Consider the following 17,514-nt stretch of genomic DNA (forward strand, 5'->3'; position numbering starts at 1 on the left):
AATAGCAAGAAAATGTATTTTCTAAAAAATAAAGAATAATAATATACTCACAGGGTAGCATTTCCAAAAGCGTTCAGAGTTACATTATTCACCAAGCATTCTGATAATTTAGTGGTTCCAGCACTGACATCTTCAAGCAGATGAAGTTTGATTTGTTCTACAAGCTCATTGAGGGATTTGTTCAGTTCATACTTTGTATAATTGCGTGTCGATATTAACTGAAGAAGAGAAGATTTTAGAAAGTTCTGGATAATGAGAATAGATATAATTACAGGTATTTATTCAGGAAGCAATGACTACACAATATGTAATGTATATTCCTAACAAACCATGAGGGTGAAGAAGACTCCCAGCCACATGGTGGTCCAATATCGAGAGGGATGTTAAAGCCTTTAACATTTCGCCAAGGGCAACCCAGGACAGAAAGTCCTGGCGCTTAAGTACAAGGAGGCCCGACCCCAAATGTTCCATAAGGGTAAGAGAAAGAAGAAGAAGTAAATAATATGTATAAATAAATCAACGGGTCTAAAAGTCGATAAAATCTATGTGTCCAACCTACTGATGTGCCAACTCAGTGTTTAACACTGAATGATAGCCACTAAACCCAACCGGCCCTTTTTTTAAAAGCCATTGAAGGTCTTTCACGAAAAATAATTTTAACATCACTAAGTGAAGTAGCAATGTAGATCTAACCAATTTCAAATAATCTCTATGGCTATGTTTCAGTGTTAGTCCTTGAATTAGCGAATCCCCCGTAGGAATAATACGGTATCACTTTTAATCTGCCCGTCTAAACACATACCTCACTAACAGCCATGTCCCAATGGAAGTCGTTCTTGAGAGTGCTATACGTTTCCTCTAATGACATGTGATCGATGTTGCACAAAAGATTGTCGTACTCTTGCTTCTTGTATAATTGGAGGTTGATCTGCTTGAACCAACTCGTGAATTGAGAGCAGAGCATGCATTGGCTAAAAGAAAATAATAATGCTGTATTTGAAGAAACTGACATTTCATTGGTAATTACGTTGCATGTACACAAAGAAAAAAACCATTTTTAATTTAACAGGTGAGTTTTATTTGAAAAAAAAAAACATCTTGAAGATACGTAAAATAAAGGTGTATAGTAATCGACATAGTTAAGACGTTCAACAAGCTTAAAAGCAGTGTTGAACGACCTCTAGCCAATCAGACCCCAAAAAGATGACGTGAAGATGATGGATGAGAAAGATGCAAAAAGGCGTTTTGTAGCTTGTTCTCCAAAAGGTCTATGTATAGCAGGAGACTATAAAGGCTGATGGATAGGTTGATCTAAGATCAATAATATATCGGACCGGACCTAAAAAGTGTAGGAAAAGTAATATAATATTTAAGTAAAAAAAACTTACCTATTATTAAGGTACAAGGTGCCAGCATCCACAACATTGCCAAGAACACCAAACGATATCTTTAACAATGACTCCTTCGACAATAAATCTATCGCAACTTCTCTAAACCTTTCTAGTCTTTCCTTAGTCACCCACGATGGTCTTTGTGGTGTTTTTGGACCATTTTTAATGTTTTCAAGTCTAGATTCTGTGGTTGCAAGGTCTTCGTATAAAGAGTTATAGTCAACTTCTTTGGACATTTCTAAACCATGGGCGTAGCCCTGAAAAAAATGTTTTAATGGCAAATTGCTTAAAAATATAGCCAACATCGTTGACATCTAATAAATTAAAGCTGGCCAACTAAATATACATTCATCAATTTTATGATTAGTTATCTGATTGGAAATCGACTGCAAAGTTAGTGAACTTAATCAGACCCTGGACGACGGAATTTTCATTCAATTCAAATTCTTTATCGCAAACTTGGGTTACATCGCAAGAGTAAGGTGTTCTAAAAAATTGTACAGACAATTTCTGTTAAAAATTATAGAGTGTTTGGGCTCTCTTTGTTTCTATAAATAATTTAAAGACTAAAGACGGAAATTGGTTCATGCACTTATGCTACAGCTACAGTTCCTTGAATTCCATTAACTACTTTAATGGACGATCTCAAGCAAATAGCTGTAGGTCGCTGAACTGTGTTCTGTGGAGATCCTAGCGAAAGAAATTCGTCCAGAAGAGGAAATCTATTGCTAGAGATGACGACAATGACGTCGGTACTATAATAACTCAAAAATCTCAATGGTTTTTGCTTTTACCTGGGAAGCGAAGAGCATGGGCGGTAGTTCTCTATAAAGCACAGCAGGATCGGTATCGCATATCTGTCGATGCATAGTCGTCAGCAAGCCGGTGCTGTCAGGCACATAGTCCGAAATGGTGATGTTCGGTTGGCAGAATGTCTCCGTACTGTTGGTGTTTGTGTCTCGGATTAGCCGCACTAGCTGAGAAAACGATAATGACATAACATTATTAACTGATACTATTGCTATTAATGTTAAATGCTTTTCATCAGTATGTTGTCACTCCGTTGAAATTTCTGACTGATTTTTCTGACTGAGATGAAATTTTGCAGATACCTGTGGTTTGGATGATAATATATATTTAATATTAACATGAAATAAGTCGTAGGAAGCTGCTGGGTTCAGGCGGCAACAGACCATGGCATGTCCCTACAAGGGACCAATGTCCAGCAGTGGACACCTAACGGTTAATGATTATATGATTATTGTTCCATTGAGCGTGTCTGATAGATATCGCTGTAAAAACTAGAAGGTCGTCAAATGAGGGTTTAATTAAAAAACAGACGCAAATTGAAACGATCTGATTGGTTCTATCTGCATCTGTTTTTTTTATTTGAGTTAGATGTCAGTACTTGAAATAGATACTCACGTGTATTCTATCCAAATGCGTAAGTACATCCTCTGTTATATCAAATCCCTTCTCCACAGTGTTGAAAAAAATGTTGGCATTAGGACCATTATACAACTCTCTCAGTTCCTTCCACCAATCACCACTCGACATGAAACTGATCACTATGTTATAATGTTGCAAGTTACTCTGAAGGTATTTCAGGTAAATAGGGATTCCGAGATCGTAAGCGTATTTGATAGATGTTTTAAGGACGTCTACTTGTTGATTCCTAAAAGGATACACAATAGATAAAATCTGGTAAAAATACTAGATAATAATTACTGTACTACTTATACATGCGATACATGCAGTTTCTCCAATTTGTGAACATTGCCTATAATTTGCAGTTTTGTCAGAGTTACCTTAAATTGAACCTCGCAATAATTTCGACAAGTACAAGTTTTCTTAATGCAGATATTATTAGTATATTTTAAGACAAAGTAATCCTAAGTTATCATTGCAATCGTTTTAAATACAAGTATTATGAAGAACTTACCTTTTATTGAGAAACGCAAATATATCAGCAGCATTTTCAGATACGTTTCCGATTGTATTTACAACATTTATCAAGCTTCCTCTTGCATTTTCAAAATCATCATTTAAAACGTTTTGTATAGCACCGTATATTATCTCGTACTTCTTGGCACATATCTGAGCCTTAACTCTATCTGATTCAACAAGAATATTCTTTGAATTGTCTTTACTTTTTAATCGATCACAAAAATCTGTTAATGCATTACTTATTTTGTAATCATTATTGTTAGTCCATAATACATCTGTAATAACATCGAAATGTAATGCAATCGCATCGGATGGTCTTCTTATGAATATTTTCTGTATTATTGCCAGTTCTGACTCCAAATTTTTTACTTCTTCCTCAGGAATATTATTCACAAGATCAGTTATCTTCAAACTATCAAGAGCTGTAAGAAGTTTACTGATAATTGCTACAACTCTAGTAAAATAAATGGAAACCGCAAACTTTTTCTTATTCACTTCATTGAAAGCTCTATACGAAGGTTCTGTGTCCTTAATTTCATAGGATACAATAATATCTACTGCACGTTTCAGTTTTTCTTTCAACGTGTCTAGTTTTGCCTCGTTTTCTATGCTTTTGTTAGATAAACTATCTAATAGAGCGGATAGGTTGTTTCCTGTTGTGTAGAATTTCTCATAGGTGCTGGTTAAATTAGATACTTCCATTGTGAAAAAGAAATATTGCTGCAACAAAGATTTTGGGTTTCATATTGAGAGTTTGACTTTTATAATAAAACTGTTAAATATAAAATAGTTATAAATCTAAAATAGTAATATAATTAAAAGTGAATGAGTAATGGTCCTTACATAAAATATGAACACGCAGCAAGACTAGAAGCAAAAAATATATAAGGAAAGACTTACGGGCTTCGTAAAAATATCAATAAGTTTGTTATCCCCTCTAGGCATAGAAAGCCAGTGCAAAAATGATGGACAAACAAATGTTTGTACATGAGCAAGCATGGAGGCGTCGATTGGGCTGTCGGGGCCAGGGTTCAGTGCTTGGAAAACTTCGTCACAGTCCCAGAAATGGGTTTGCGATGCACGTTCAACCTGTAAAAAAGGTAAAAAATAAGAGCATTCGTACGTAGTAACATGCTAAGTTTAGCAGTTATCAGTAGGTAGGTTTTCTTTACTTAAAAGGTAAATAAGTAGCTTCTCGTTGAAATACGCAAGAGGCGCACTATATGCAACCCATATAAGTCCCGCAAATTGCTATTGCAATGGAACCATGTCTCATTAACATCGAAATGACGTCATTTTGACGTCATTTGACGTATATTTAAGTAAAAATAGACCATCAGCTCCTCAGCTCCAAACCTTAGTCTAGTGCTGACGTCACTAAAATGACGGCCACGTGCATTAGCAATTTGCGGGACTTATACGACTTTGTTACCGCAAACTGACAATGAAATTACGGAACGCATTCTGAACCACTGGTAGATGCATGTTTTGAAGATTCAAAAGCATTTGTAAAAGTTTATGCTCGAGTATTCAGCAAAATGTTTGAAATTACCCGTTTCATGAATCCTAGGTCCATATAAGAGTTAACTAGAACTGCCATAAATTCTGGCATCTTATCATACAGCATGTAGAGCCCGGTGTCTCGAGTGAAACCGAGCGCTTCCAAAACTGTGGAGTTTGGTTCTGAAACAATGTAAATGAGATTACAAACGAAAAATGCTTCTGAAATTGTGATCAAAACTAAAACAGTTTGATTATCGAAGTAATAGTCAACTGAATTAATGAATACTATTCCCAGATCCTTGATTTTTAAATTTCGAAACATGGTTTCGAATTGCACTTTTTTGAAAACTGGGTTGTTACAGTTGCATAAATCGTGGTCACGACAAGGCTTTGTCCGTTTTTTCGTGACTAACACTATCAGAATTTAATAAGTAGAATAGAAACTTCTCCAATCCTACCATCATTTTCAACTGACTTTCAAAAAGGAGGAAGTTCTCAATTTGGCGGGTATTTTATGCAATTTAAATTCGTAAGTTTTTTTTATTATTTGATGATAAGTTAGCTTCAATCTCACCTGATCGAAAATGACGATGCAGTCTACGATGGATTTGGACTGATTTGGGAGCAGTATTGCTTAAATCGTTTGACATCTTTGTCACTAATTTCCCGTCAATTCAGATCAGAGAAAATGTAGAAATTATTATTTCACTAATTGCTCCTGCCATGAATGGAACTCAGGAATCACGACCTCTCAATTGGACCACAGTGCTCACCACTGCTCGAGAAGTCAATGAAACATACATCGCACACGCCAATAAAATATAATCTTATGATTATTTATCAGCCGTATTAGAACAATTATAGGAAAAAACTCACCATTACTCTCTTTAAAGTAAGTATACAGATCTTCAGTGATATTTCCAAATGTGGTGGAAATAAACATCAAAGTATGCTTCCACGTAGCTCTACTGAGAGTTCTACACTCATCATCGATGTATCCAGAAGTGCAATTGAGGTAGCCCTTCCAGAGTATATTCAAAGGAACATTCTCTTGGATTGATGACGTGTTGACTGCGTTTAGCACAGTATCCACCTTGGACAAGAATTTTCTGAAAGAAAAATACATTGAGAATATTGTTGTATTGTACTCCTTAAAGTGAAATTTCACTAAGAAAATCTGATCAACATTAATTGTTCTAAAAACTGTCTAACTGATGATGAATGCATGAAGGCTTAATGGTGTAGGTAAGTAATTTTTCGTATTTCTAAATAAAAGTTTTTGTTAAATTTTTTACCTTAAAATTTCTTCCTTTTCAGGATTATCAAAAGCATTTATAGAGTATTGTACAGCCGATAGAAGTGTCACATGTCCATCAGTTCTATTCTCAAAAGTGCTTTTGAAAATCTCTTTTATAGTGTCCAAGTCCTTTATCAGAGAGTCAAAAGTTGCAGAGAATTTGAGAAATATACTATCGGGATAAACTGTGGTATTCAAGGATTGGGTTTTCTGAAAATAATTTTTTCTAAATTACATTATTGAAAAATTGTTTCATACGAATCTGCTCAGTAGGTATCTACTGTTGCTTTAGTTTTAGTAGATAATAAAATTAAAGCGACAACAAAACAGCAAGATAATAGCTTAGGTAGAAGTATTGTAATTTACTTACAAAAACTGTAGCATTTCTCATAGCCAAATAATCAATCCATTCTTGTTGAAGGTCTGAATCGAGGCACATGATGGTCTCGAGAGATTTGAGAGCAATCTGTGATTCCTCACTAAGCTGCAAGAACTGAGTGAGGCTACCAGAACAAGGCCAAGATGGAATGCCGTTCATTAAAGAAATTATCGGGATAATCTGAGAATTAAGAGAAAAAGAAAAATTGAGACAAAATTTAAATAAAATGTGAAACATTTAAAATTTATGCATTTGTAGCTAATGTTCCTATAGATCAAGTTCATCAGGTAAAAAGTGAATTAAGAAATATTGCAGATAAAAATAGGCGCACAGGCTTTCAGGCTTACGTATTTTTTCATTTGTCAACATAATTCTAATAGGTACTTCTATAAAGACCTTAATATTATGAAAAAAAGTGAAGCCAACAGTGAAATGATTTCCTCACTGTTAATAAAATGTATGACTTTATAATCATACTCACATCAGTATTATCAGCAAATATCACATCGACCGAGTCCTTTACAAAATACGGTATATTAGGAAGCATATTTCTTAAAGCAGTTGCGGTAGTTGGAGGCACTGACGATGATGTTGTTGCATTTCTTGTAATACCTAAAATGCGAATATTTTACATATTAATATAATTAATTAATTTTTAATTAATTAGTTGCTTAGCTTTATGTTTCAATCTTTAATATAATTAATTAATGGTTTTAAAGTTGTTTAGCTTTAAGTTTTAATCTTTAAGTAGTACAAACAAAGAAGAAGAGGAAAACGAAATAAATTGAAAGAGAAAGAAAAGAAAAGTCGAACATTTTAATACTCTCATACAATTTTCTTAAAAAAATTGTAAAATAGTTGAACAAGGAAGAAATATATCTTACCACCAATTAGCTGAATCAAATCATCAACGACGGTCAATGGTCCGTTAGCGACGTAGAAACTATATTTAATTTTGAACCATCCCTCACTGTTGATGTCAAACATACCGCGGTCCAATATATCCAACAAACGTAGCCCGAACTTGATGCTAGAAGTAATAAAAATCTGAATTGATCATTAGGTAAAAATAGGTAAGTATTATGATTTTCTTTGCTTATGATTGGATAAAAGTAAAAACGAATCATCCAAATTAAGTGACAAAAGTTTCATTAATTTGATAAGTATTATTAATTTTATTTTTTAAGTTCAAGCCTCTAAATGACTTTTTACAATTTGGTTCTTTTAGATTAGGCACTTTGTCTTCACAAATATAATAAATGATATAAGCGATAGCAAAAAGGTAAATGAAGCAAAAACAAACCTTATATGTAACAGTCTGTTTAAATTCTTCAAGTCAAACCAGAATGTTTTAACTTCCTTGATCATTTCAGCTACTTCCTTCTGTTCCTTTTCATTCATATTAAAGGTTTCGTACTCAAACAGATACGTGTAGTCATTGTGAAGTTTTTCGTAGAGATTGTTTAAACCAGTTATCAGACCTGTCCAGTTAATTTCTTCTAAAACACTGTGCTTAGAATCTGTTACAGTTCTAATCTAAAAAGGTAAAGTATTTTAGTTACTAGAAATTGTACCTTAGAATCCTTGAAATCAATCAAATTTTCTAATGTTATGGTTTTTAGTATAAGCATAAAATTTGTTTGTCTTATATAACTTCTTTGTCACACAAAATTTCCATTTTTGCATTCATTTGTTGTTATATTTTTATTCATAACGTTAGAACTTCAATTATTGGTTTTTCGTTCAATGTTAGAACTTCTTTGTTTACTTACAGCTTTTCCGATGATAGATTCTTTTTCCAATCCTTTTTCTATAGCAATAGTTATATTACATAACGTTGTAAAAAGACCTTTCTCATCATCTTGTGGAGGATAATTTAAATAAATAGATGCTGTTTCAGGACCATGGCATAAAATATCTTGACCCGGCGTTGATAGTGTTTTGTACATCTAGAATATTGTAAAATCTTGATGAATGAAAAGCTGATTAATTAATACGAATTCGTTTTACAAAAGTTAGTAAATATTATTTATTTTCCTAAAAGTTTAGTGTTTTGTTTAAATCTCCCTTAAATACCTTTTCTTCGTCAAGCGCTGTGCCTAAAATCATTTTAATAATTTCTGGATACATTTCTTTGGCTTTTTTTTGTAAATCTGTAGGAGCAACATTGAGTTGTTCATTGATAGCATTCACTATAATTAGTGTGTCTTTTATAAATGGCGATATTTTATATTCCAGTAGTGGATTTTGGCTGACTACCTCTTTAGCTAAAGCACCGTGTACTGTTATCCTGCAAAAAGAGAACTTTTTATAACAGCTTACACTCTTACTGTTTTCAATATTTTACTAATACGGAATGACAAGTTGTATACATTTTTTAATTAATCTAAATGCATCTTTCTTTAACGTATTTTTAGTGTGTGTGTACTTTGATATTAGAATAATTAGTGATACTTCCTTCCTTAAAAATTAAGTGTTACCAAACTCACAGTATATGTTTACCCAAGTGTGCTTTCTTTTTAAAAGCTTTCAAAACCTCTGAATCATCAGAAACATTAAAGGCTTTTGTCCAATCCATATCTGGTTTTTCTTGCAGTATAAATCTTTCTATATCTTCTGTCAAGTTTCGCAGAATTTCAAAATCCTTGTCTATACTGTAAAGTTGACTACTAGTATCTCTACCTAGAGTCTCAAGTACAAATAGTGACGCCATACTGTTTATCTGAAAATCATAAAGTGTCATGATTGCATAACGATGAACCATATCGTTCATATGTTTTATATTTTACTCCCGTCATGTAATTAAAACACTACGCGTAAAGCGAATGTGCAATAACCAACGCTGTTTCTAATTTCATGACGCGTAATGTTATTTATAGTTTAACTTACATTATCTTTAACGTCGTAAATACCAAAACTTGATACAAAATCGTAGACATAACTTCTCCACGCTTCCGTACAAAGCTGTGATTTCAAACTAGATGCCTCGTCTTGGGATACGAGAAAAAAGTTCTTGATTCGCTTTGTGTCACAGAACATCTGATTCACATCGTTTAGTTTGGACGTCATTATCTACGGAACAAATAAAGTTATTAATAATAAAAGTTTAGAATTAAGTGTTACTAAAATGGAGTCAAAATTATGCCAGTAAATAACTTAAGATAAGTTAGCCGGCATGGGCAAACCGTATATATCTGCAGAACTAATAGAGGATGATACAGATGTGTTGTGAAGTGGAGACCGAATTCTAGCAGGCATACTGTGGGTCAACCTCCATCCCACTAGATTAGGAATGCAAGGACCATGTGTGGACTGATGGTACACTCTCGCGATGGTATGTCCAGCAGTGGACGCTTTAAGGTGAAAATACACTCCTAAAAGATACGTGATCCTTTATGTGAGCAGAGCACATTTTAATGTGATTCTGGTCACAGAAAGTATTAGTACTTGATTTGACATAGCACGCGTAGGGTTTCGTCGCGTTTTAAAGTATGCTGCAACCTCTAATCACCAATACTATAAAATTTCAATACCTGTATTCTTTCAGCATTTGCCAAGGCTTCTAAACCTTTGGAAACCACATCAGGTGGCAACGCTAATAATATTTTAACACCTTGGGGGTTACGCAGGGAGACATCGTAGGCCAACTGTTCTAAATGCATGTTAATGTTGATGACCTTTCGAGCCCCTTCGACAAGTTTCGCCAATAGAGTAGAATAGAATAATACATCGTGTTTTTGATTCTTTGGTATGAATTTGAAAATGAAATTCGTAACCCCAGAGAAACTGTAAGAAAAATTGATAAATAACAAAAATAAGAATTAAATGATTTTTAGTATCGAACCTTGTTGAAAAAAGAACAAAGATGGGAATAAACGTGGAAAAGGAAACGCTTATTTTTGTAAAAATCGTCTATGTGACTTTTAAAATTGTAAAAGTCTTGTAAATACTTTATATCACTTACGCGTTGAATATGCTTAGCGTTGTACTGTTTGAACCTATTTCTGCCAGTGAATTTGTAATACTGTCCATAAATTGGGAAGCCTTGTGAAATCCTGCACTTATTCCAAACTTATCACCAACATTTGACAATGCTAAATCAGTTACTTCTTCTACAGAATCAATATCTTGTTTTGTTAGAAACTTTTGTAAGTACTCTACACCTATCACTGCTGTATCTACAACCTCCTTTATTGTCTTAAATGATTCTGTGTCTCCAAAAGTTGATTGAAACAAATTAACAACTTTTCTTATCCTGCAATAAAAATTAAAATTTCCTTGATTTATCTTACCTTAGGTACCTACTATGTTTCTTTTAAAATATATTATTTATATGATCCTGCTTTCCACATTCAAGATCGATATGTATTGTAACAATTGCAATGGTTAAAGCATTTATACAATTACTAGTATGTAAGCAAGAACTAGTAGTAATACTAGTCACTTACTGGAATGGTCCCAATTTCTATGTACCATGAAAAATTGTGCTACAGAAATAAATATTTTTGAGTTTTTTCTAATGTATGATACTATTGAGAATTTAGCTAATAGTACAAGAAAATTAGCTATGAGTAAGTACTCATAGCTAATTTTCTTATTACTACAATTGCAATATTTTGTTTAAAGAGGATGTATCTCTATATACATCGATGCACTATACTTACATGGTCAAGTTTACATAACTGAAGTCAACTTCTCGATTTTGAATTATAGCTGTGAGCTCTGGAGGCATGAAACTGTCCATCGACATCATCCGGAGCACTGCCACCATCATGTCACCAAGTCTTGTCAATCTCACATCACCAGACAACTTGTAATACATATCGCCTATCTATGGGAAGCTTTACTGAAGATTATTACTATTTAACCTTAGTACTTTTAATTGATCTGACACGTGTAAGACACCTATCTTCAAAGATTTTGATATCATAAGTTTTGTCTGTTTTAATTTTTCAGTTTTGGAAGCGTCGGATTATTTTTAAATTTTAGCAAACTCAATAAAAAAAACAAGGAATACTTTCACAGAAGTCTTTAAAAAAAGTTAAGTTTTTTCCAATCATCTGATGGCTCATAAAAAACAGAAAAAATCGTACCATTGTAACAAATTTTCCTATATCCACTTCTGATACGAGGCCCATGACTAGATTTTGAGCAGTTTTCTTTGGAAGTGCACACAATTTATCTACGAAAGCCTTTAAGTGTTCTACGTTTTTTACTTTTATCGTTTTGCTCATAGAATCTGCATTACATCTGTCCAAGTTCCCCTGCATGATCTAGAAAGTATAAATAAATTTTAGTTCAGATGAAGTTTAATCATTTTCCGGAGAATTTAGAAGACGAACCAGAATGGTGATCGATTGAATATAATAGGAGAAACTAAATTGGTGAGGACAAACTAAGAGAGGATCATGCTGTGATAAATTAAGAGTGTGGCGGTTGCCACAATTGTAACTAGATGGCGTTATTCAATCGATAACATTTCATGACGAAGTCCCGAACAAATGTATCGCCGACAGTACTCGCACTAACGGAGTTTTCTGCAATCTGGACCATATTAAGAAGTTTCAAGATAGAAACATCGGCCCCTTGAGTACGGTCGAGCCTGCACACCGCTCCCGTACAAGAGCATACTTATGTCGCCTTAAAAGAAAACGCCCTGTTGGATGTCTTAAATACTGCAGGAGGGAAAGCTGATTGGCGCAAAGCGGTGAAGGACAGACTTGAGTAACAGCTTTTAATGTTGGAGATCTTCAAGGGTTACCAAGCCAGTAAAATTAAGTAAATTAATTTAGTTTTCGAAATTACTTACGCCTTCAAAACCAACTTCAGCTGTCAGGATACTATTTGAAACAACTTCAGGCAACTCGAGCTCTTTTGCCAAATACCGCTTCACTCTTTTGGGATTCTTAAATAAATCGCTAACGAGCAATCCATTTTCTGAAACCAAAAACTGTCCTTAGTTCTTTTGAAAATGACTATTTGTTTATGTGATTTCACCTGATAATGAGTGGTGATCATTTATAATAGGTGAATGTAAGAATTATATTGCCAAAATTTAGGAAGCTAAATCTGGTGGCACGGCCTACGGGTATGGGTTCAATGAAACTGCCGTACTCTTTCCAATTTAGCCCGTTTCCATAGGCTGCATTATTACTTACCACCAGGTGAGATCGCAGTCAAGGGCTAACTTTTATTGGAATAAAAAAACTGCTTTTCTTCTTGTGAGAACAGACCAAAGTCAAAACCGAAAAGATAATAATTTTCGAAACAACCAAACGTGTCTGACTTGGCTTCAAAAGAGAGGAGAGAGGATATGTACAAGAAAATTGGAAACAGCTTTTTTTCAAAATAATTTTAGATACATAGGTATCAAAATTGCGGAACCGGCAGGATTCGAACCTACGTCTTCTGGTTTCGCGCCCGACGCCTCGACTGCTAGGCCACGGTTTCGCTTACTGCCAGTAACGTTTGTGATATGTATGTTCACTCAGTACTGAAGCGCCTGCTAATGCCATCTAGTAGTGACACTTTGCAGTTATCGAAACTACTTGCAAATACCCATATTACAATGCAGCTCTTTGAACGAGAAATGACACATTTGCTTTTTACTATATTTTATAGTAGCTTTTTTCAAGACAAGTTATTTTAATCAATATAAATTATGGCGCAAACTGAAAACCAGCGCCGAGCATTGTGAGCAGTGCTCGGCTAGGCTGAGTTTGCGACCTTTTGTTTATTGTTAGTTTTTAGTTTAGATAAGTATATTAGATTTATAACATTGTACATATTAGTTACTAGCAATAATGAAAACAATAAAGCATATTTTATTATTATTTATTATTATGTAGAAAGAGAAGATTTAGATATGTTTGATACTCACTAGTGATATTCAAGAATAGAGGATTGTCGGCGATGTCTGACAGAGTAGCGAGCAGTTTGAGCGCATCTGGCACATTGGCTGCGGTGTCGATCACCGTCTCGTTGGTGATGATTGAGGAGAGCTGACGCTGCAGCTGTGTGAACCTTTAACATTTGTGATACATGCAGTAGTCTTATTTATCCACATTACAAGTTGATGATGATTAAAATAAAACATATAGTTGAAGATCTCGTGCATGAAAACTAAGGAGGGGAACTAGAGGTCAAAGGTACGTTTTAGAGATCCTAGATAATATAGAAAAACTATTGTCAGCAGAATTATTGTGAGTAATGTCGGTACCCAACCAAAAACTATAAAAGCGAGCCTCCAGCCACGCTCGAGAGATTCGCAATTGATTCGTCGAGCGAGAAGGTTGTGGTACTGGCATTATACGCAGTAAGTTTGCTGACATTATTCTTTGTATTCTTCTGATTGTTTTTATATTGGTTTTAAAGTTATTAACGGTTGTATGTGATGTTTTATTGACTTATTGTTTAAAATTATGTCGATATGAAAGTAAATTGGATTTAGCTGTCTTGACCTTGTATTTTTTTAATATTTTCCGCTTCTGAGTGCTAAAACTATATTAAAAATTCCCAGTACAATAACTTTGGTAGATTTTTGAACGAATTCCAAAAAGGAGGATTCTGGATTCGGTGCTATTTTCTTATGTATGTGCACAGATTTTTCCGAGGCTTTTGGATCGATTTGGATTTTTTTTTTAATCTATAGAGGAACTCTTTAGCCAATAGTTGAATGTTTTTATAGTTTTCATAGTGTTTCATAGATCAAAATGGACAGCATTATTACTGTTTATAATATTATCTTACCTCGACTTTTCATAGGAAGGTATCTCATCGAAGTCCTCCAACGAGGAGCACTCATTATTAACACTGCACACGAATGATTGAAGAAAATTTAGCACTCCAGCGCTGGGCAGAGCTCGAGCTGCGAATTGGCCTGCAACAAATAAACAACATTTTTGATCATCACGGCAATGGAATTGGATAAATGAATGAGTTGATGAAAATTTGTTTGTTGATATTTTTTTTATTAAAATGGCGAGCAAACGAGCAGGCGGGTCACCAGATGCCAAGTGATTACCGCCGCCCATGACATTTGCAATACCAGAGAAACCACCAATGCGTTGCCGGCCTTTCAGGAATTTGTTGGTCCGCCCCTTTCAGTAACCCCATGTTGTGATCTAATGAGAACACCACCGATGGGAGTTGATTCCACAGTTTGCATGTGCGTGGAAAAAAGGATCTGGCACAACGGGCGGTCGAAGTGCACCAGACACCCAGGTGGTGAGGGTGAAATTGTTTGCGGTGGCGTGCGGTGCGATTGTAGAAAAGGGTGGGTGGAATGAGATCATAAACAACTCTTCAACACAACAACTCAACAACAAGATATATCACTATATTAAACACAATAGGTACGTTACTCAACAATACTTAAAATAGAAAGGGCCGAAATTCTGTAACTTGTATACGTAACTTGGATACCCATCTGAATTTTTCATGGGTTTCTTATCAGAGCACTTAATTTACTATTGCTTCGGGTTGTGAACATATTGTCTAAAGGGCTCTTTTCTGGAGACGCAGCTCGTTGCGCGTCTGAAAAGGGCAAATAAAAACGCGCGTAAAAACTGAAAAGAGGAAAATAATGTGATCTCGAACTGTTTACTTACATGTTGGGTAATACGTGTTGTCTACATTACTTCTGACTAAGTACAGACTGGACAACACCACCGCAGCCCACAACACGCCGATTAAAGTTATCTGTAACAATAATTAATTTTACTTTCATTTTTATCATATTAAAAAAAAACAACAACAAACAATATAATAACAGAAACAAAAAAAAAAGTTACAGTAACAGTAACAGAAAATAAAATAACAGGAACAACAAAAATAAAATAAAATTTATTCTATTTTATTAATATATATTATTATAAATTAATTTATTACTATTATGTAAGGTAAAATCAGAGTTTAAGTGGAGAAAAACTGAAATATGTTATGCTTTATTCAATCAAAGATAATATAAGTAAGTTTATAAAAATACCGCGAGAACTCTTTGAATTTGCAGGATAAAAATCCTGCTTTAGGTAAGGTTAGGACTTTTATCCCGCAAATTCTCTATGCCACTCTCTAGTCTCTCTGTTTACATTATATCCATGCAAAAGATTGAAGAACAAAGGCGTAAAAAATGGCATACCATCCCGCAGAAATTTGATTTTCCGGAATAAAAAATAGCTTATATCAGTCTCCATGTCTTTAATTAAGTATTCATTCAAAAAATCACGTCGATTTGCTGCTCTGTTACGCCTTGATTGACAGATAAACCAACAAATAAACTCTTTCCCAATTTTATATATAATATTATGTAGGGTGTAACCAGAATGCTAGCAAAAACGTTATTGTTTTACTACCTAAACGCAATATCCCTCATTTTGTAGTTTTAGTGATTTAGTATTTTTCAAACCCGCAATGTACAGCGTGCAAAACTCGGGTCAATGCCCCGCCTACGACGCGGCCAGCATAGCGGACTATGGCCAAGCCCTTCGCATTCTGAGGAGACCCGTGCTCAGTAGTGAGCCGGCGATGGGCTGATCATGATGAGAAATATCACTATCCATATTATAATTGCGAAAAATTGTTTGTTTGCTTGTTGGTTTGTTCATCAATCACGACGCAATGGAGCAATGGATCGTCGTGATTTTTTTCATGAGTATAGTTAAGTAGAGTGACATAGGCTGCTTTTTGTCCCGGGAAATCAAAGAGTTCCCACGGGATTTTTAAAAATCTAAATCCACGCGGACGAAGTCGCGGGCATCACCTAGTAAGTAATATGACTAAAACTATGAAAAAAGGCTGAGTGTGTTGTTGGCTCAGACATTTGGAACCCTCGTAGCTTTAGTTTTAAGTTTACGTAAAAATTATCACCACTAATATATTATTATCATCTTACAAATTCAACAACCGACTATCAAAAAGTGTCATTTATATAATTATATTACCCATTTTGAATAAACCATTTTTTTTAAAGAATATTAGCCAATGATGACTAATATTCCCCTTTCCCCTCCAACTCCGTCGTCCAACTTTCCGGCAAAGCCGTGCCGCCAAGCGATTTAGCGTTCCGGTACGATGCCGTGTAGAAACCAAAGGGGTACGGGTTTAATAAAAACTGCCATACCCCTTCCAGGTTAGCCCGCTATCATCTTAGACTGCATCATCACTTACCATCAGGTGTGATTGCAGTCAAGGGCTAACTTGTATCTGAATAAAATAAAAATAAAAAAAAACTAAGCGTCAAGCTTGTGCTAGGAGTAGGTACGACAATAGTGCAACGGGTGGGGTTTGAACCGGCGACCTTTCGGTTTTCAGTCCGCTCCTCTAACCGTTGAGCTATTGAGGCTAAATTTGATTTGATTTGGTACTTACAGGCTTTCTCCTTCGTATAAGGTAGTCCTTCCAGAGCAGCAGCCGCAGCTGTCGGCCTGCCGCCATGCTGCCGCCGCGTCAACACGGCATCACTGCGACAGAGGAATTTATGTTATTATAAATAAATAAATAAATAAAATAAAATAGCCTTTATTTACTGATACACTAGTCTATCCATAATATGATATTATTTGTGATAGCCTCTATTGTGATAGCCTAGTAGTTAGGACGTCCGCCTTCTAATCGGAGGTCGGGGGTTCGATCCCGCGCACGCACCTCTAACTTTTCGGCGTTATGTGCGTTTTAAGCAATAAAATATCAGTTGCTTTAATGGTGAAGGGAAACATCGTGAGGAAACCTGCATGCCTAAGAGTTCTCCATAATTTTCTCAAAGGTGTATGAAGTCTACCAATCCGCACATGGCCAGCGTGGTAGACTATGGCCAAAACCCTTCTCACTCTGAGAGGAGACCCGTGCTCTGTAGTGAGCCGGCGATGGGTTGATCATGATGATGATGATGACTCTATCCATATAGAGAAGTTAGTTTAACGCTCTCTCTGTTACGTAATCCCATACAAATGATAGAGACAAAAATTCAATGGGCGTTTTAACCATTTTGAGTCACCAAC

General features: G+C 35.1%; 2 protein-coding genes across 3 annotated transcripts in view; one reads left to right on the forward strand and one right to left on the reverse strand.

Moving 5' to 3' along the window:
* Positions 1–17,514, forward strand: part of LOC117992749 (uncharacterized) — a 229,281-nt gene that overhangs the window by 52,594 nt on the left and 159,173 nt on the right. The gene's annotated exons all lie outside the window — the stretch shown is intronic.
* The window catches only part of ldd (lipid droplet defective), a 77,611-nt gene that overhangs the window by 31,400 nt on the left and 28,697 nt on the right, over positions 1–17,514 (reverse strand). The window contains exons 2-28 of one of the 2 annotated variants that reach the window (XM_034980464.2): positions 16,886–16,977; positions 15,127–15,217; positions 14,267–14,396; positions 13,398–13,540; positions 12,327–12,454; positions 11,611–11,790; positions 11,182–11,348; positions 10,482–10,772; positions 10,051–10,303; positions 9,407–9,589; positions 9,007–9,239; positions 8,594–8,807; positions 8,290–8,466; positions 7,821–8,053; positions 7,402–7,547; positions 6,999–7,129; positions 6,509–6,697; positions 6,137–6,348; positions 5,718–5,950; positions 4,891–5,021; positions 4,239–4,427; positions 3,334–4,058; positions 2,817–3,066; positions 2,186–2,368; positions 1,389–1,648; positions 803–971; positions 52–218 (exon numbers count right to left, since the gene is read on the reverse strand). In XM_034980464.2, coding sequence (XP_034836355.2) covers positions 52–218; positions 803–971; positions 1,389–1,648; positions 2,186–2,368; positions 2,817–3,066; positions 3,334–4,058; positions 4,239–4,427; positions 4,891–5,021; positions 5,718–5,950; positions 6,137–6,348; positions 6,509–6,697; positions 6,999–7,129; positions 7,402–7,547; positions 7,821–8,053; positions 8,290–8,466; positions 8,594–8,807; positions 9,007–9,239; positions 9,407–9,589; positions 10,051–10,303; positions 10,482–10,772; positions 11,182–11,348; positions 11,611–11,790; positions 12,327–12,454; positions 13,398–13,540; positions 14,267–14,396; positions 15,127–15,217; positions 16,886–16,951 — 5,474 coding nt within the window. In that variant the 5' untranslated portion in view covers positions 16,952–16,977. Of the gene's footprint in view, positions 1–51; positions 219–802; positions 972–1,388; positions 1,649–2,185; positions 2,369–2,816; positions 3,067–3,333; positions 4,059–4,238; positions 4,428–4,890; positions 5,022–5,717; positions 5,951–6,136; positions 6,349–6,508; positions 6,698–6,998; positions 7,130–7,401; positions 7,548–7,820; positions 8,054–8,289; positions 8,467–8,593; positions 8,808–9,006; positions 9,240–9,406; positions 9,590–10,050; positions 10,304–10,481; positions 10,773–11,181; positions 11,349–11,610; positions 11,791–12,326; positions 12,455–13,397; positions 13,541–14,266; positions 14,397–15,126; positions 15,218–16,885; positions 16,978–17,514 lie in introns of those variants that run through there. The other variant, XM_069506143.1, reaches the window with a different exon arrangement.

This window comes from Maniola hyperantus, chromosome 22 (genome assembly GCF_902806685.2).
Source record: "Maniola hyperantus chromosome 22, iAphHyp1.2, whole genome shotgun sequence".
In the NCBI taxonomy this organism is placed as follows: domain Eukaryota; kingdom Metazoa; phylum Arthropoda; class Insecta; order Lepidoptera; family Nymphalidae; genus Maniola; species Maniola hyperantus.